This window comes from Culex pipiens, chromosome 3 (genome assembly GCF_016801865.2).
Source record: "Culex pipiens pallens isolate TS chromosome 3, TS_CPP_V2, whole genome shotgun sequence".
Classification (NCBI taxonomy): domain Eukaryota; kingdom Metazoa; phylum Arthropoda; class Insecta; order Diptera; family Culicidae; genus Culex; species Culex pipiens.
Window position 1 is genome coordinate 119,430,822 of NC_068939.1, and position 18,473 is coordinate 119,449,294.

An 18,473-nucleotide genomic window follows, 5' to 3' on the forward strand; every position below is an offset into this window, starting at 1 on the left:
GCCAGTCGGGGGGAAAATCTGCCAGACGTCTTGCGCAGCGCCCAAGACAAAACGCCCGCCAGGCGCCCCCCGTTTCCGTCTGGGACTCTGCGCACTCTGAAGGCAGATGATCCGCACAACGTCAACGACTTTTGCGCTGACGCCGCTTGGTAACACATTCCAGCGGGGAGGTTGGGTCTGTTACAACATCTCGTGTAACACGTCTGTGATCGTATGACGCAATGGTGCTGGGTTGTCGTACAGAATTTAGTAAAATAAGTATAAAGATATAATTAATAACGAATTAAATGTTTTTAATAACAGTTTATTCAACTAGGTTACTAAATTACAATTATAAATACGATGTTGAAGTTCCGAGAACATAAACCTGGAAGCCGTATTTTTTACAGTGGTTTTCATGTGAATATAACTCGCAAAAGGCGCCTCATTTGATGTTTTCAACTGGAAAGGACCACTTCCTAAATGTAAGTTTGTAAATTTTTATCTCGGCACGTGATGCTTACCCAACGACGCAGTCTTCCGCCAGGTCACGTACGGGTCAACTTATTTAGTAAATCGACTCACCCGTGAAACGGTTCAGTCACCAACAGGGCGTCGTCGGGTGTGTGACATCATGGCGCTCAAGTTCGATCCCGACTTTGGCAAGTTGCCCTACATCGAGCTGGAGTGCGGCCACCGCATTCGGTGCTACGGGCGGTTGACGGAGGATCAGCTGGCTCAACGGGGTGAATCCCGCGAAAAGGTCCAGCAGCAGCTGGAGGTTGTGTACGAGCGATCGATGCGGGCCGGGTTCAATTTGCGGCCTTGCGAGACGTTGGTGTTGTCGGCGTTACGGTTCTACGAGTACGATGGCCAGAAGGCGGCAGAAGTTCTGGTTGCCACGCAGGGCATTATGAGGCGGTTGGAGATCAACAAGACGGCCGAACAGCTGCGGCACGTGTTCGAGGAGGGTCTGGTGTGGTTGGCACCGGTCCGCGAGGATAGCGGAGCGGCGGCCATCATCGTGCATCATGGAAGTGAGTTTTTGAAAACAATTTGGTGGGTGTCTCCACTAAGTTTAGGTGTGGACACTCACCATGCTAATTTTAGGACACAATTAGTCTAACCTACAAACCGTGTGACCCCGTACAGAACAGTGGAACACTGCCAAGGTGTCCTTCAAAGACCTGTGGGCCGCCGTCTACCTGACCGTGCAGGTCGTCCTGAACGACGAGACGGTTCACTTTACCAGCCTGGCGCTGATCCTCGACTACGACGGCATCTCGATGACGCAAACGTCCAAGATGAAGCCCAAGCTGATGAAGGCCATGATCGAGTTGCAGCAGCTGCGGTTGATCGAAACCACGGTGCACTCGGTGAACACTTCCAGGTTGTTCAAGGCCATCATGGAGTTTTTTGCGTTCGCCCAGAAGGGATGCCCGCACAAGGTGAGCCATCTGTTGAGATTTTTGGGAGACTATTAAGCTAAGACACAAACCAACTACGTTTTTTTTGAAAATCTATTTTTAAGACCTTCATCCACGGAACCGATTGGGCTTCGCTGCACCAGCACGTCAGTGCCAAGTGTCTGCCACCGCAGTATGGCGGAACCGCTCCGGACTACGACCATGGCTTGATGGCCAGCTTTATGCGGCACATGCAGCATAAGACGATTAGTAAGTTAGCTTGATATTGAATTTTAGATTGGATTTTTACTGCCAACGCCATCTCTTCAGAAAATTTGGTGCAAAGACTCAAACCACACAAACTAATTCATCTTCATTTTGTCTATTTCAGCATTCGGAATTGAAGGGTGATTCAATCAAAATATCGAGCCAAACATTTCATTAGGGCACAAAACCAAACCAAACGATTCGATAAAATCGCTGGCAAAAAGTGGACAACTTGTTTCAATTCCTATTTAAAAAGAAAGCTTGACTGGTGGTATTTTTACTGATGATACGATAAAACACATCATTATCCTCAACTCTGCTTTAATGTTTCTTAGTTTATGTTGATTTTGGCAATAAAACTCATAATTTAAAAAAAATCGTCATTGAGCCCTTTTAACTTTCCAGCTGTTGTTCATAATGCGCCCTTTCTAAATGCAATTTCGAAGAGAACTGAAAGGGCACTATAGTATACTATAGTAGCACACTATAGCTTTATAAAGCGCTGTCACCTGATTGTTGTTTTTAATGATGTTTATGGGCCTTTTAAATATTGAGGAATTCAGCGGAAATTTTGTTAATTGGTGAAGTTTTGTAATCGAATGGTGTAGATAAGGTATGCGAAACATAAAAATTCTACAAAAGTGTACCAAAAGCAGCCGCGGGACCGTATTAAATATTGTATTTCGACGAAGTTTTTTTTCTGCAGAAATCCTTGGTGAAACGTAAACCAAACTTTGTTTCGAAGTGAATTAGTGTTAAGAATGTATGAAAAGTTCACTTTATAACATAGAAAGTCCCTAACCACAAAAAACTAACGAAAAAGAAAAGGGAACAATTGAACTTTTTGTCTGGTTTGGAGTGAACATTGTTATGTGCCCTTTTGTGTTTTTGATTGTTTTAAATAGGAAATTGTTTGCTATCAATCTGATTTTTGGAGGGCATGTAGGGAGTGTAATAATGAATGGAATAGTGGAATAGTCCCAAATGTTTACGTTTTGGTTTTGTGCCCCAATGAAATGTTTGGCTCGAATATCTTCTTGAAAAAATGCAGACAAAAAATAATTAAATGATGATTAAGTTTTGGACAAATCTCAAACACGAATAAAATTATCGTTTTGAAAGAAATTTCCATCATTTTTAAGAGCTTACTAAGCCATAACTCATCTCGTAACGACAGCATAACTATTTTCCCTTCCCCAAAACCAACCCATATAAGACGCTGTAATAATTTCCATTATTTACAATTTCCTCCCCGGCTGGTCCAGTTTCCAGCCCAACCAGCATCGTCGGCCTGTTGATTGCAGTTTCCGAGATATCTCGCGTGGTGGGCCCTTTGCAGCCTCTCAGATAAGTGTATGTTTGTTTACACAAATGTGAGACAACAAACAAATAGAAATGAGGAAAGAAACAAGAGTCTGGTGGGCAGAGACGGCGTAATTTGCTCTTCTCACTTGCTTGATCTTAAGAAAATAAAATTCAAAAAAGGCACGAAGACAGGTTCGGCATGTTTGGATTGAGGTTATGCTTTGATTCTTGGAAATTTATGCCAGGCAAATAATAAGAATTCTATCGGACAACTCAGGATCAAAAATGTATCTTTTGTTGTTCTGAACATTTATGAAAATGCCTTTTGGAACAGTCTGTCTGACACTGATTTGTAAATTTGTATAAACCCTTATCTGATGAGTTACATTCTCTAAAGATCAGACAAGCCTGTGATATTTCATGTGCATTTGTGAAACTTTTCTTGGTCGGATGTTTGAAATATTCCGGTTTGAACATTTTTCAATAAGTTTTTGAAACATCAATCCGATGTAAAAAAAAGTTTGAGAATGGCAACCATTGCCGATTAAGAGATGTCTCTAAAATTTGTAAAGCTACCTGTTTAATTTTTTTTGCTAACCTGACGAAATTTTGTTTTGTCTCTTGGTTCTGGCCGGGGTCGAAGGGGAGCAAACAAAAACAAAATTAAATGATAATTCACAGTCTCAACATTTGTTCGAAAAAAGTGTTTTAGCATACATTTTAAACTAGTTCAGTTGGTCAAATTGAACGCCCAATTTGATGGCGTACTTAAAATTCCGAAAAAAAATCGAAAAAACACAAAATAAGTTTTAAAAATTCCGCCATTTTCCGTTACTCAATTCTAAAAAAATGGGAACATGTCAAATTTAATGTACTTTTCGAATCTACTTAACCCACAAGAAATATTTTTCATTTAAAACTTTTTTTTTCATTTTAAAATTTCGTGTTTTTTCTAACTTTGCAGGTTTATAGTCTAACTATGTTCAACAAAGTTGTAGAGCAGACAATTACAAAAAGAAATGATATATAATCCTTATAACCATCACTTTATTTAACTTAATTTAACATAGTTCATCCTCATTTATCTTTATTTCAATTAATTTATATTGTTTTATCTTAGAGCAATTCCAGCTCAAATCAGGATTTTTTCTGGTACTTTTGTACCCGACCCTCTCCGATTTCAATGAAACTTTGTAGACATGTTATCCTAGGCCTATAAAAGTCATTTTTGTGTATATGGAGCCAATAGTACTCGAGATTAACATTTGAGAAGGGCGTAAGGTATTTGAATATTTTTGTATTTTGCAATTTAAAAATTACTGTATCTCGAAGCAATTGCATCGTATCAAAAAGTGGTCAAAGACAAATTTGTAGGAAATTGGACGGGCTTTCTGGTAAAAATACACTGAAACAAAAATATCACGCCACTTTTATGTCATTTTTCAATTTTTAAGTTTAAAAGTTAAATTTAAAGGAGATGTCACGATTTTTTTTCGCTCAAAATTTTTGACGAAATACCCTAAGATGTTACCAAAAGACTGACGAAAAATGCAGGATGGTATGTCTCTCGTAAAAAAATACAAAAATCATTTACTAAAACTGTTTTTTTTGAAAAGTGGTCTAAACGTCAAAATTTTTAAAAACCGGTAGTGGGAATCGATTTCCCAGATAATTTTACATAAAAGTCTCCATATTGGCCATTGTCCTATGTCCAATCCTTAGGAAGATACAGCGGTTTTAAAAATAAAAATGTTGAGAAAACGGGATTTTTGGTGGTTTTTGGCATTTTCTTTATGACAGACTTGGTTTTTCAGTCTCGTAAATATTTTTACCGGAAAGCTCGTCCAATTTCCCATAAGTTTGCCTTTGACAGCTTTTTGATTTATATCGTTTTTATATTTACGTAATAAAATTTACTATCGTGGTTTCTACCACACTGAAAAAAAAAATCTATTTTCAGTTCTAAGCAATGTAATTAAGCTTATATCTGTAAGCCCTTACATCCAATTGAAATGCTGTCAAAGACAAACTTATGGGAAATTGGACGAGCTTTCCATTAAAAATATTTACGAGGCTGAAAAACCAAGTCTGTCATATAGAAATTGTAAAAAACCACAAAAAATCCCGTTTTTTCAACATTTTTATTTTTAAAACCGCTGTATCTTCCCAAGGATTGGAAATAGGACAATGGTCAATACGGAGACTTTTATGTAAAATTGTCTGGAGAATCGATTCCCACTACCGGTTTTTTTTTTAAATTTTGACGTTTAGACCACTTTTCAAAAAAACAGTTTTAGTAAATGATTTTTGTATTTTTTACGAGAGACATACCATCCTGCATTTTTCGTCAGTCTTTTAGTAACATTTTAGGCTTTTTCCTCAAAAATTTTGAACGAAAAAAAATCGTTACATCACCTTCAAATTTAACTTTTAAACTTAAAAATTGAAAAATGACATAAAAGTGGCGTGTATTTTTGTTTCAGTGTATTTTTATCAGAAAGCCCGTCCAATTTCCTACAAGTTTGTCTTTGACCAGTTTTTGATACGACGCAACGGCTTCGAGATACAGTAATTTTTAAATTACAGAATACAAAAATATTTAAATACCTTACGCCCTTCTCAAATGTTAATCTCGAGTACTATTTGCTCCATTTGCACAAAAATGGCTTATATAGGCCTAGGATAACATGTCTACAAAGTTTCATTGAAATCGGAGAGGGTCGGGTACAAAAGTACCAGAAAAAATCCTGATTTGAGCTGGAATTGATCCTTAATTTAATTTACCGTAATTCAACTTAATTTAACTTAATTCAACGTAATTTTACTTAATCAAACTTAGTGAAAAGTCAAAAGTAGAACTTTTCAGCATTTATTTTGAAAAGTGTTGCTATTCGATTCTGTTATTTTTGGTACAGAAAAATAGGCTATTTCGTCGTTCAAGAATGACAGGAATTGCACGGAATTGCAAAAAAGTTGTTTTTGATTGTAGAAATAAAAGATTTGTTCAAATCAAGTTTTGCAAAGTTATAGGATCATCTAGACATTCTTACAAATCACTGGAAACAAGAATCGTCACGATTGGAAGCAGCACAATTAAATAAACAGGTAGATATTTTATTTCCCAGATTTTTTTACCTTTTACAACCCCTCATTATTTAAGGTCGAGGGACATAAAATTGAAATAAAAATTTCAACGGTTTTAACTAAATTAAATTGAAGCAGAAAAATACAAAATTGGAAAAATGGTATAATAAGAATTGACCTATCATGCTTAAACTTTTCAATTGGCTTTGAAAAGTGTTATTATTAAATCCATTCTTTACTAATAAACTAAACTGAAAAATCATGAATTTGTATAGTAAAGACAATAAAACAAAACTTGCACGACAAGATTGTAACGTCTTAATTCACCACCACCACCGATCAACGTGATAAGATGAAATCACGGAAGGGGGCAAACACTAATGAACCCCGCCGAACCAACATGCCAAAACATGGGTTCTCGACTTTACGAACACAATGTGACCAAATCAACAGTAAATCAACAGCGATCTGTGCGACGACCCCCAAAAAAGTTCTCGCGACGGACTATGACCTCCAGGAGGCACGGAAGTTCTAACCAAGCTAAGCTCAAGAAGGGGTGGTGACTTCAACGGCAATTATCAGCCCCAACAGTCCGCTCAAGACCTGAGAGAGGTTGAGAAAAGCTGCCAAAGTTGAGACCCCTCGGTTCACGTGGCGTTCGGCGTTGGATCACCGACCGGCATAATTAAAATAATAATGAAAATCTCATAAAAGTAAAATAAACAGCAACTGCCGAGGGAAATTGTAGCACAACACAAATGCATGGGAAAATTGGCCCGGTCCAGAAGAAAGAACTCCATTGTTGGTGCTGTTGTTGCAGTATTGTTTGGGCTTAAGCCATTGTCGGATTGGCGCACGACTGAGTTCGGCTCAACTTCGGCTTGAGAGCAAATTGGAGAGAAGAGAGAGGAAAATGTGAGGGAAAAAACTCTTGAAAGAAACATTCCCAAAGAAAATAAGCGCTGAGAGAGAGACTCACGGTGGAAATTATGTGTGAGAGAACAAAAGAAACATAACGCAAAAAGTAATGCTGATGATGGTGGATCCATAAATGTGAAAAATATAGGCTCGCAAAAGCAAGGGAACAGCGTGGATCGCGAGAGAAAGAGAATTTAAAGTGCTGTTCAAATTGTGGATTTGCCTTGTTGCTGAATATAACAACTGAATTCCACTCTCTAATTTTCTAATCTTTGGTAAATTTTAACATTTAACATTTAACATTTAACATTTAACATTTAACATTTAACATTTAACATTTAACATTTAACATTTAACATTTAACATTTAACATTTAACATTTAACATTTAACATTCAACATTTAACATTTAACATTTAACATTTAACATTTAACATTTAACATTTAACATTTAACATTTAACATTTAACATTTAACATTTAACATTTACCATTTAACATTTAACATTTAACATTTAACATTTAACATTTAACATTTAACATTTAACATTTAACATTTAACATTTAACATTTAACATTTAACATTTAACATTTAACATTTAACATTTAACATTTAACATTTAACATTTAACATTTAACATTTAACATTTAACATTTAACATTTAACATTTAACATTTAACATTTAACATTTAACATTTAACATTTAACATTTAACATTTAACATTTAACATTTAACATTTAACATTTAACATTTAACATTTAACATTTAACATTTAACATTTAACATTTAACATTTAACATTTAACATTTAACATTTAACATTTAACATTTAACATTTAACATTTAACATTTAACATTTAACATTTAACATTTAACATTTAACATTTAACATTTAACATTTAACATTTAACATTTAACATTTAACATTTAACTTTGAACTTTGAACTTTGAACTTTGAACTTTGAACTTTGAACTTTGAACTTTGAACTTTGAACTTTTAACTTTTAACTTTTAACTTTTAACTTTTAACTTTTAACTTTTAACTTTTAACTTTTAACTTTTAACTTTTAACTTTTAACTTTTAACTTTTAACTTTTAACTTTTAACTTTTAACTTTTAACTTTTAACTTTTAACTTTTAACTTTTAACTTTTAACTTTTAACTTTTAACTTTTAACTTTTAACTTTTAACTTTTAACTTTTAACTTTTAACTTTTAACTTTTAACTTTTAACTTTTAACTTTTAACTTTTAACTTTTAACTTTTAACTTTTAACTTTTAACTTTTAACTTTTAACTTTTAACTTTTAACTTTTAACTTTTAACTTTTAACTTTTAACTTTTAACTTTTAACTTTTAACTTTTAACTTTTAACTTTTAACTTTTAACTTTTAACTTTTAACTTTTAACTTTTAACTTTTAACTTTAAACTTTTAACTTTTAACTTTTAACTTTTAACTTTTAACTTTTAACTTTTAACTTTTAACTTTTAACTTTTAACTTTTAACTTTTAACTTTTAACTTTTAACTTTTAACTTTTAACTTTTAACTTTTAACTTTTAACTTTTAACTTTAAACTTTAAACTTTTAACTTTTAACTTTTAACTTTTAACTTTTAACTTTTAACTTTTAACTTTTAACTTTTAACTTTTAACTTTTAACTTTTAACTTTTAACTTTTAACTTTTAACTTTTAACTTTTAACTTTTAACTTTTAACTTTTAACTTTTAACTTTTAACTTTTAACTTTTAACTTTTAACTTTTAACTTTTAACTTTTAACTTTTAACTTTTAACTTTTAACAATAAACAATAAACAATAAACAATAAACAATAAACAATAAACAATAAACAATAAACAATAAACAATAAACAATAAACAATAAACAATAAACAATAAACAATAAACAATAAACAATAAACAATAAACAATAAACAATAAACAATAAACAATAAACAATAAACAATAAACAATAAACAATAAACAATAAACAATAAACAATAAACAATAAACAATAAACAATAAACAATAAACAATAAACAATAAACAATAAACAATAAACAATAAACAATAAACAATAAACAATAAACAATAAACAATAAACAATAAACAATAAACAATAAACAATAAACAATAAACAATAAACAATAAACAATAAACAATAAACAATAAACAATAAACAATAAACAATAAACAATAAACAATAAACAATAAACAATAAACAATAAACAATAAACAATAAACAATAAACAATAAACAATAAACAATAAACAATAAACAATAAACAATAAACAATAAACAATAAACAATAAACAATAAACAATAAACAATAAACAATAAACAATAAACAATAAACAATAAACAATAAACAATAAACAATAAACAATAAACAATAAACAATAAACAATAAACAATAAACAATAAACAATAAACAATAAACAATAAACAATAAACAATAAACAATAAACAATAAACAATAAACAATAAACAATAAACAATAAACAATAAACAATAAACAATAAACAATAAACAATAAACAATAAACAATAAACAATAAACAATAAACAATAAACAATAAACAATAAACAATAAACAATAAACAATAAACAATAAACAATAAACAATAAACAATAAACAATAAACAATAAACAATAAACAATAAACAATAAACAATAAACAATAAACAATAAACAATAAACAATAAACAATAAACAATAAACAATAAACAATAAACAATAAACAATAAACAATAAACAATAAACAATAAACAATAAACAATAAACAATAAACAATAAACAATAAACAATAAACAATAAACAATAAACAATAAACAATAAACAATAAACAATAAACAATAAACAATAAACAATAAACAATAAACAATAAACAATAAACAATAAACAATAAACAATAAACAATAAACAATAAACAATAAACAATAAACAATAAACAATAAACAATAAACAATAAACAATAAACAATAAACAATAAACAATAAACAATAAACAATAAACAATAAACAATAAACAATAAACAATAAACAATAAACAATAAACAATAAACAATAAACAATAAACAATAAACAATAAACAATAAACAATAAACAATAAACAATAAACAATAAACAATAAACAATAAACAATAAACAATAAACAATAAACAATAAACAATAAACAATAAACAATAAACAATAAACAATAAACAATAAACAATAAACAATAAACAATAAACAATAAACAATAAACAATAAACAATAAACAATAAACAATAAACAATAAACAATAAACAATAAACAATAAACAATAAACAATAAACAATAAACAATAAACAATAAACAATAAACAATAAACAATAAACAATAAACAATAAACAATAAACAATAAACAATAAACAATAAACAATAAACAATAAACAATAAACAATAAACAATAAACAATAAACAATAAACAATAAACAATAAACAATAAACAATAAACAATAAACAATAAACAATAAAAAAAACAATTTAATGTTGACCGTGAGGAAACAAAAAAGCAGTCCGTAAAGTGCATTATTCTGTAGTTTGGTTAAATTTGGATGCCGGAATACGAAGTTAAAATTAAAAATGTTTACAATAGTCGGGCATGTACGTGTGACAAAACGTCTTCTGACTAAATTCCCTTTTGCCACTTGCAACAATTTACAGGGTAAGTCAATATAACACATTTTGGGGAACTGTGATGGATAGTGACAAATTGAAAGCTGCACAAATTGGCGTCCTCAACTCAATTTGGCACAAAATCGACGGGAGACGAGAAGCACGATCACGAGGACCTCCTGACATTACTGAAAAAAAACTTCGGACCTTCGAGTATGGATCTTTTCCTAAGTTCTTCCGATCATGATCCTCGGCAGATCTTTTTCCACCTTTTATTCCCCTCGCGATCGCACCGCATGTTTTATGCTGCTCGGCGTGATCACCTCCTCGTAATGAAAACAGAAACAAACAAAAAGAAAGAAAGGAATAATAAAACCCCGACGAAACAAAAGCCCAAAACAACGCGCAATCCGAGAGGTTACGACGCGCACCCCGGCCTGGCCAGCGCCAAAGTCGCTTCGTCAGTACGCTATCAGCTGCAACCCGGTGCGGACATTCTTCGGGGCTCATTTTTTTTCTGAGTGTGGCTGACCCCTCGTGCTTTTGTTTACGTTGTTCAAGAAGGTACAAAAAAAAAGTAACGACTTTTTCCGTTATCGCCGGTTTTGTCTCCACGCAACTTTCGTCGTCGCCGGGGTTCTGTCAGGTGTAAAGGGAGAGGGGATCGGGCCAGGATTTACGACCTCAGAACCTATTGGACCGGAAGCGAAGCCTGAAGCCTTGCGTCGGAGGAAGTTGGAACGGAAATTTGATCGATCAGCGTCATTGGTGGTGTGGTTCCAAAGGTCGTAAGTCACTTTTGGCTGTCAGTGCAGTGCAGTGTTGGGAAAGTTTGACAGTTTGAGATGCCGATAAAGAGCCGTTGCACAATTCAGTGACGGAATGCTGTGCCCGTTGTTGTTGACGTTTTTGTCGTCCAGTGTCAGGTGTTAACCGTTGTTACTCGTTAGAACAACAAGCCGAATAGTGAGAAGCAAAGCAAAGACTGTTTGGGTTTTGATGGATGTGTGAACTTATAATTGCAGTTTGAAAGTGCGCCAAGTGCGCATGGTCGTCGAGCGCGCCCCAGTCAGTGAGTCGACGTGTGACAAGCCGTGTGCCGGGGGTTTGTTTATAAACGAAAAATAAGTTCCCGTTGCCTTGGAGACTGTGCGAACGGCGGTTGCTGAATGGCAAAAGTGACTAATGTGATATCGTGTAATGTTATGTAGCTGAGATGCACAAGAATTTAAATCTGATTGGTCTAGAGAAGGTCCACTGTGGCGGGTTTCCATTCGTCAGGCAGCAAATAATCATTTCTCGGATTAGTTTTCAAAAAGACGTAAGAGCCAATGGTAAACAAAGCCTTTTTTGCCTCGGTATTCGACCTACCTACGAAAAACCAATTTTACAAATGCTTAAGATTGTTAATCTACACCCAAAGGAAAAATATATATCAAAATCTGCAACAGTGGATTTGCTGCAGAAAATGTTACATTTTCTAACAGTATTTGCAGCAAGCTCATAGCTCATTTTTGCCCGCGTGTAAACATGTCGTCCCCGAGCAACACTCCAGAGAGAAGATTATGTTGGTGCTCTGTCCCTCTCAAATCATCAAGCGTCCATGGCGCGGTGGTAGCGTGTCGGACCAATAACCAAGAAGTTGATGGTTCAATTCTCGTTCTGTTAAGATTTTTTTTCTCCAATACAATCAATCAGCCGTCGGTAATGTCGATAATTGTCGGTAACGGGCAAAAATGTCATACCCCTATATCGCAAAAAATACATGAGGACAGATTTCATGCAGATTCTGATATACTTTCATGCGACTGCCAGTTGGGTGTACACGTCTTTCAAGTTCCCCAAACTATAAATAAATGAAATTTAAAAACAATTTAGAAAAAAACGTATAATAGTGTTGGAGGTCACTATTATGGCTCTTACAGCATTTTGAAAACTCTCCCGAGATTTTAGGTCAAGTCTTCACGGGTAGAAATAATAAGACACATTCTCAACGATCTTCAACATTGTCACGAAATTAAATGTATGGAAAGAAATCAAATGTTTGGTTCCGAATCGTTGTAATTTTTCATTCTACAACGAATTGTAACTTTGTTTAAGATAGTCGAGGTCAGCATACTTCAAACTATAAGGAATTGAATTGAAAATTCCAACTAAGAGTGGAGGTGGGCAAAAAAGAGCCAGCCGGTTCACTAAAAAGAGCGAATGAACCATGGCTCACAAAAAAAGAGCCGCGGTTCTTTTTGAAACTCCGATCTTTCGAAAGAACCGTTCCAAGATGGAACGGTTGTAGTACTTCATTAGTATTTTTGCGGTAGTGTTGTATTAAATTAATATTTTTTGCAATTTCAAATATTTCAATATTTCAATTGATCCTATAATTATTCTATGGAATACTTTTTCAAGAACTTTAGGATAAAAGGTCTTTGAAATTCTAAAAGGGAATGATTTTATAAACAAAATAAAATAAAAACTTGTCATGGTACAACCGATCGTACATTAACGTGTTACCCGTACAAATTCGAGCATTTTAAATTGCTTAGCTTTTAAAATTTAACCAAAATAGTCCACGAGATTATGAACATGTCGACTTTATCGATTGAATCAAAATATAGAAAAGAGTAATAAGTAATAATAATTTATAAAAGTCCAACCCGGGCAGACGGTAATAACAAAATTCATGCCATTTCAATAACAAATACTGTTAAAATAACAAAAAGCGTTATGGAATATTCTTGCAAATTCCATTTTTGAATAAGAGTTGAATAACAGTTTTTGGTATCATAACACAATTTGTTATTGGTCTGATATTGATTGAATGCCAAAACAACTTTGGAATAACATTTTTTGTTATGGAAGCATACCGCCAACTGTTATTGGGATGATCGGATTAGTTGATAAAACAACAAAAAAATAATAACATAATAATAATCTTTGTTATTTTTTGTTTGTTTTATCAACTAATCCGATCATCCCAATAACAGTTGGCGGTATTCTTCCATAACAAAAAATGTTATTCCAAAGTTGTTTTGGCATTCAATCAATATCAGACCAATAACAAGAATAACTAAAAATGTTATTAGTCTGTTATTACCATAACAATCCAATAACAAAAAAAAAATCATAACGACGAATAACAATTCTTTTTATAAATAACATAAAATGTTATTGTCCTAATATTTTCAAGTACCAAAAATGTTTTTCCCACGTTATTTCCGTCTGCTCGGGAAAAACAAAAACATAAACAAGCACACCTTATTAAAAAAACGTTACTTAATCCACCTTTAGGTGGTTGGTGCCTTCCTCACATTAATAAAGTCAATACATTCAGTAAAAATAGCAACATTCCTCTTAACATGTTTAACAAATCAACTTTATTACTCATTTCTTTTGATATCGATCGCAGACCTTCAATATATCTGGCTCATCGGCAAGGTCTGATAAAAAACCTATTCAACGATAGTTTGCATGGAAGATTCAGACAATATTTCTATCACAATATCTGAAATCCGGCCTCCAAAAAGTGTATAAATAACACTTAAGTGCTAATAACTTTTGATACGGTTGTCAGATCCTTGATGCTCTAGGCTCATTTGAAAGGTCTTTCGATTATCTAACTAACGACAGGTCGCATGATGGACCAAGACATCATTTTTTTGGAAATATCTGAGATCCGGCCTCCAAAAAGTGTACCCGAACAGACGGTAATAACTGAATTCATGCCATTTGAATAACAAATACTGTTAAAATAACAGAAAGTGTTATGGAATATTCTTGAAAAATCATTTTTTGCATAAGAGTTCAATAACAGTTTATGTTATCATAACAAAATTTGTTATCGGTCTGATATTGATTGAAAGCCAGAACAACTTGTGAATAACATTTTTCGTTATGGAAGAATAACTCCAACTGTTATTGGCATGATCGGATTAGTTGTTAAAATAACAAAAAATAATAACAAAGATTTGTTCGAAGAATAACGTAAAATGTTATTAGTCTGTTATTACAATAACAATCCAATAACAAAAAAATCATAACGGCGAATAACACATCTTGTTATGAATAACATAGAATGTTATTGGCCTAGTATTTTCAAATATCAAAAAATGTTATTCCCAAGTTATTTCCGTCTGCTCGGGAACACTTAAGTGCTAATAACTTTTGATACGGTTGTCAGATCCTTGAAGTTCTAGGCTCATTTGGAAGATCTTTCAAGTATCTATCTAACGACAGGTCGCATGATGGACCCGGACATATTTTTTTTTGAAATATCTGAGATCCGGCCTCCAAAAAGTGTATAAATAACACTTAAAGTGTATAAATAACACTTAAGTGCTAATAACTTTTGATAGTGTTGTCAGATCCTCGATGTTTTAGGCTCATTTGAAAGGTCTTTCGATTATCTAACTAACGACAGGCCGCATGATGGACCCAGACATCATTTTCATTGAAATTTCTGAGATCCGGCCTCCAAAAAGTGTATAAATAATAGCCCGGGTCAAAAAAATTAAAGTTGCTCAAATCAAAAATTATATGAGATTGCCCGAAAGAGTACTCAAAATGGAGGCTCAGGCCAAAATTTCAGCCCATTTGGTTGAAAACTGGCTTGCCTTGAGCAGGAACAAGTTTAAATGGGAATTAACCCGTAAAATTGGAGCATTTAGGTAAATTGCTCTGTACAAGTCAGCCGATAACAAATGATGACTTTTACATACCATGGGGTCCTAGGGGATGGTCTGGGGAGCAATTCTTCCGAAGGGTCCAAGACAATCTGAGGCCCCAGGTCTTGCCTTGAACCGGATTCATTCCGGCGTCGCAGAAATTCTCATGGTCCCAGCAAAATGTATTGGGAAAAATCAAAGCACACTAAGAAGGCTGCCTCGATCAGAGGACGCCACATGGCAATCAGCCACCACGTGGCAGGAGGGTATAATCAATTTTTGCTTTTAAAGTAGTCTATTTTTATAATTTTGTTTATACACTCGAACCCCGATGGTATGACACCAACTGTTGTCAAACGATCGGGGTCACTTTTTAGTTTGACACCCCTTTTACACGGAGTTCACAAACACAACCAAACGTTTGTTTTGATAGTGTGCGTGAGCGCCGTGTAAAAAGTGACAGTTCGTCACTTTTTAGTTTGACTTTGACCAACCAGCGGGGTACAAACTAAAAAAGTGTCAAACGAAAAAGTGACCAACCACCGGGGGTTGAGTGTAATTCAATTCGGTTATTGCCGTAAAATTACCATATTTCGATATCGCCGGTTGGAAATACCATCGGCGATAAACTTATCTTTTAACAAGGTGATAGGTATCTTTGATACGGTTTAGATGGAAATCCGTGAAATTGGTATGAAATTATGTTTTTTTTAATCTTTGATTTAGATTGTTTTTTTAAAGATGTTGGTTTGGCGCTTTCACTCTAAATAGAGAAAAATAGGAAACGTAATCTAAATCTATCCTCCGCAGCATTTTTGAAATCGTCATCTGACTTTTGTGTGAAACTGTTGTTTTCTTCAGTTTTAAACGCGTCAAAACTCAGGTAAAGCTTTGTTACATTTATTGGCTAATTGATTTGATTCAGGCATATTTTTGAAACGGGGATACAATATATTGTTTGAATAATGTTCCAAAAAAAAGTAATCCCGAAATTCTGAATTCTGTACCTGAGCAATTCGCTACCAAAACCGGAAATGGATTTTATTTGTATTTTTTTTATCTGGCTCAAACTTTGTGGGGGCCTTTCCTATGACCAAATAAGCTATTTTGTGTCATTGGTTCACCCAATGACTGCTGTCCATACAAAAATGGTATGTAAATATTCAAACAGCTGTAACTTTTGAGTGAATTTTCTGATCAATTTTGTGTCTTCGGCAAAGTTGTAGGTATTGCTGAGGACTTTTGAGAAAAAAAATAGGTACACGGAAAACAATTTGCAGATTTTTTTATCAACATTTTTTTTACTAAAACTCAATTTCCCAAAATATGTATTTTTTGATTTTCGAGATTTTTTTATATGCTTTAGGGGACAAAATCCGCAACTGTTGAGCCATAGAGAAACATGGTTAAAAAATCTGCCGTCGAGTTATGAATTTTTGAAAAAAGTGATTTTTGGAAAAAAAATCGAAGTTTTATGCAAAAACAAGTTTGACATTATTTTTTTTATGCAAAATTGAATTTGCAATCGAAAAGTACTTTACAGATTTTTTGATAAAGGGCTCCGTTTTCAAGATATAGCCACCGAAAGTTTGATTTTAGTGAAATATTTGCAGTTTTTTTTTATTTTTAAAAATAGTGTCCATGAGTGACCATTTCTAAAAATATATGTTTTTAAAAGTTCAGAAAATTTGCTATAAAATTGTCTAAGAGCCATTGAAGATTGGACCTCGGGTTGCTGAGATAGAGCCGCTTTAAGAAAAAGAAACACGAAAATTGAAGTTTTCTAAATCTCACCAAAACAACCCACCATTTTCTAATGTCGATATCTCAGCAACTAATAGTCCAATATACAATGTTAATACATGAATCCTTCGTGAAATTTTCCGATCTTTTCGAAAAAAATATTTTGAAGATTTATAAATCAAGACTAACATTTTAAAATAGCCAAACATTGAATATTACGCCCATTTAAAATGCTAGTCTTGATTTATAAAAAATATTTTTCCCGTGTACCTATTTTTTCTCAAAAGTGCTCAACAATACCTACAACTTTGCCGAAGACACCAAATTGATCAGAAAATTCACTCAAAAGTTACAGCTGTTTGAATGTTCACATACCATTTTTGTATGGACAGCAGCCAAAATTGTATGGAGACTTGTATGGGTGAACCAATGACGCAACATAGCTTTTTCGGTCATAGGGAAGGCCCCCACAAAGTTTGAGTCAAATAAAAAAATACAAATAAAATCCATTTCTGGTTTTGGTAGAGAATTGCTCTAGTGATGATCATTTTTCTTCGAAAATGATCAACGGCTTCACCTTAAATTAGTATTTTTTTCAGTTTGTATTAGTTCTAGTGGATAAAGCTCCAACTTTTCTTTTGTAGTGTAAGATAAAAATTTATGTTGTGTAATAGTTATTTTCGGAATGCAAAGAAAATACATTCGAACTGCAAATGATGCATACAAGTTTTCTGACCTTCCCCTAATTGTCAAATCTACGTTAGCTTGATTTTTTGGTAGACATTCTAAGTTTTTTTACCCTGCTTAGATAATGTTATCGAAATGATCTGAATAAACAAAATATATGTTTAATTGAAATTCAAGCAACATTCGACACTTTCGCCATTTTCGCTCACTTTTGGTTCGCAACCCCTATTCACCACCCCCCGGCGACTCGCGACAACACTTCCGTTGAGGGAGGAGTGGTTGCCGGTCGTTGGCAAGAAACCTCCGGTGTCGGAAGAAGGAGGTACACAACTACCTCACAAAATGATAACAACCCCCAGAGGTTTGTTCAGTTCCCTGGTGAAGTTCTGCCACGAAGCACACCCGCCTTTTTTCCGTTGAGAAGTGGGTCGTCCACCTGTCGGGAAAAGCCCCCGCGCAAAATTTCCATTGAATAGTTTGGGAAAACTGGTAACTTTTGAAGGAAAGACACTTTTTTTTGCGAGCGAAATAACCGACCACAAATGAGCCGGGCGTGAAATCTTTCGACAGTCTCCGGGCTAATTACGACCGGCCTTCGACGGTCTCAACAACAACGGCACAGCTTCGTCGGAGATCCAACGATCCGACCCGCCGCGCCATGGAGCACCAGAAGCTGTTTTGCGTGATCTTGGCGTTTGCCCTTCTGAGCGCGGTGGCCATTTATGCCATTTTCACCGTTGCTTTCTGGTTCTGCTGTGAAGAGTAGTAGAAGAAGAAATTGGTGATGATG

General features: G+C 33.5%; 2 protein-coding genes across 7 annotated transcripts in view; both read left to right on the forward strand.

Moving 5' to 3' along the window:
- The first annotated feature begins 286 nt into the window (after window positions 1-286).
- On the forward strand, window positions 287-18,449 carry LOC120413912 (alpha-tocopherol transfer protein-like). The gene is made up of 6 exons (XM_039574887.2): window positions 287-464; window positions 516-1,016; window positions 1,132-1,427; window positions 1,511-1,655; window positions 1,777-1,792; window positions 18,254-18,449. The coding sequence occupies exons 2-6, from the start codon at window positions 614-616 to the stop codon at window positions 18,447-18,449; spliced, it is 1,056 nt and encodes a 351-aa protein (XP_039430821.2). The 5' UTR covers window positions 287-464; window positions 516-613.
- The window catches only part of LOC120413919 (uncharacterized), a 259,164-nt gene continuing 251,933 nt past the window's right edge, over window positions 11,243-18,473 (forward strand). For 3 of the 6 annotated variants that reach the window (XM_039574893.2, XM_039574897.2, XM_039574894.2), the window contains exon 1: window positions 11,246-11,380. The gene's annotated coding sequence lies outside the window, so the exon portion shown is untranslated. Of the gene's footprint in view, window positions 11,381-18,473 lie in introns of all 6 variants that reach the window. The other 3 variants (XM_039574896.2, XM_039574895.2, XM_052711188.1) reach the window with 3 other exon arrangements.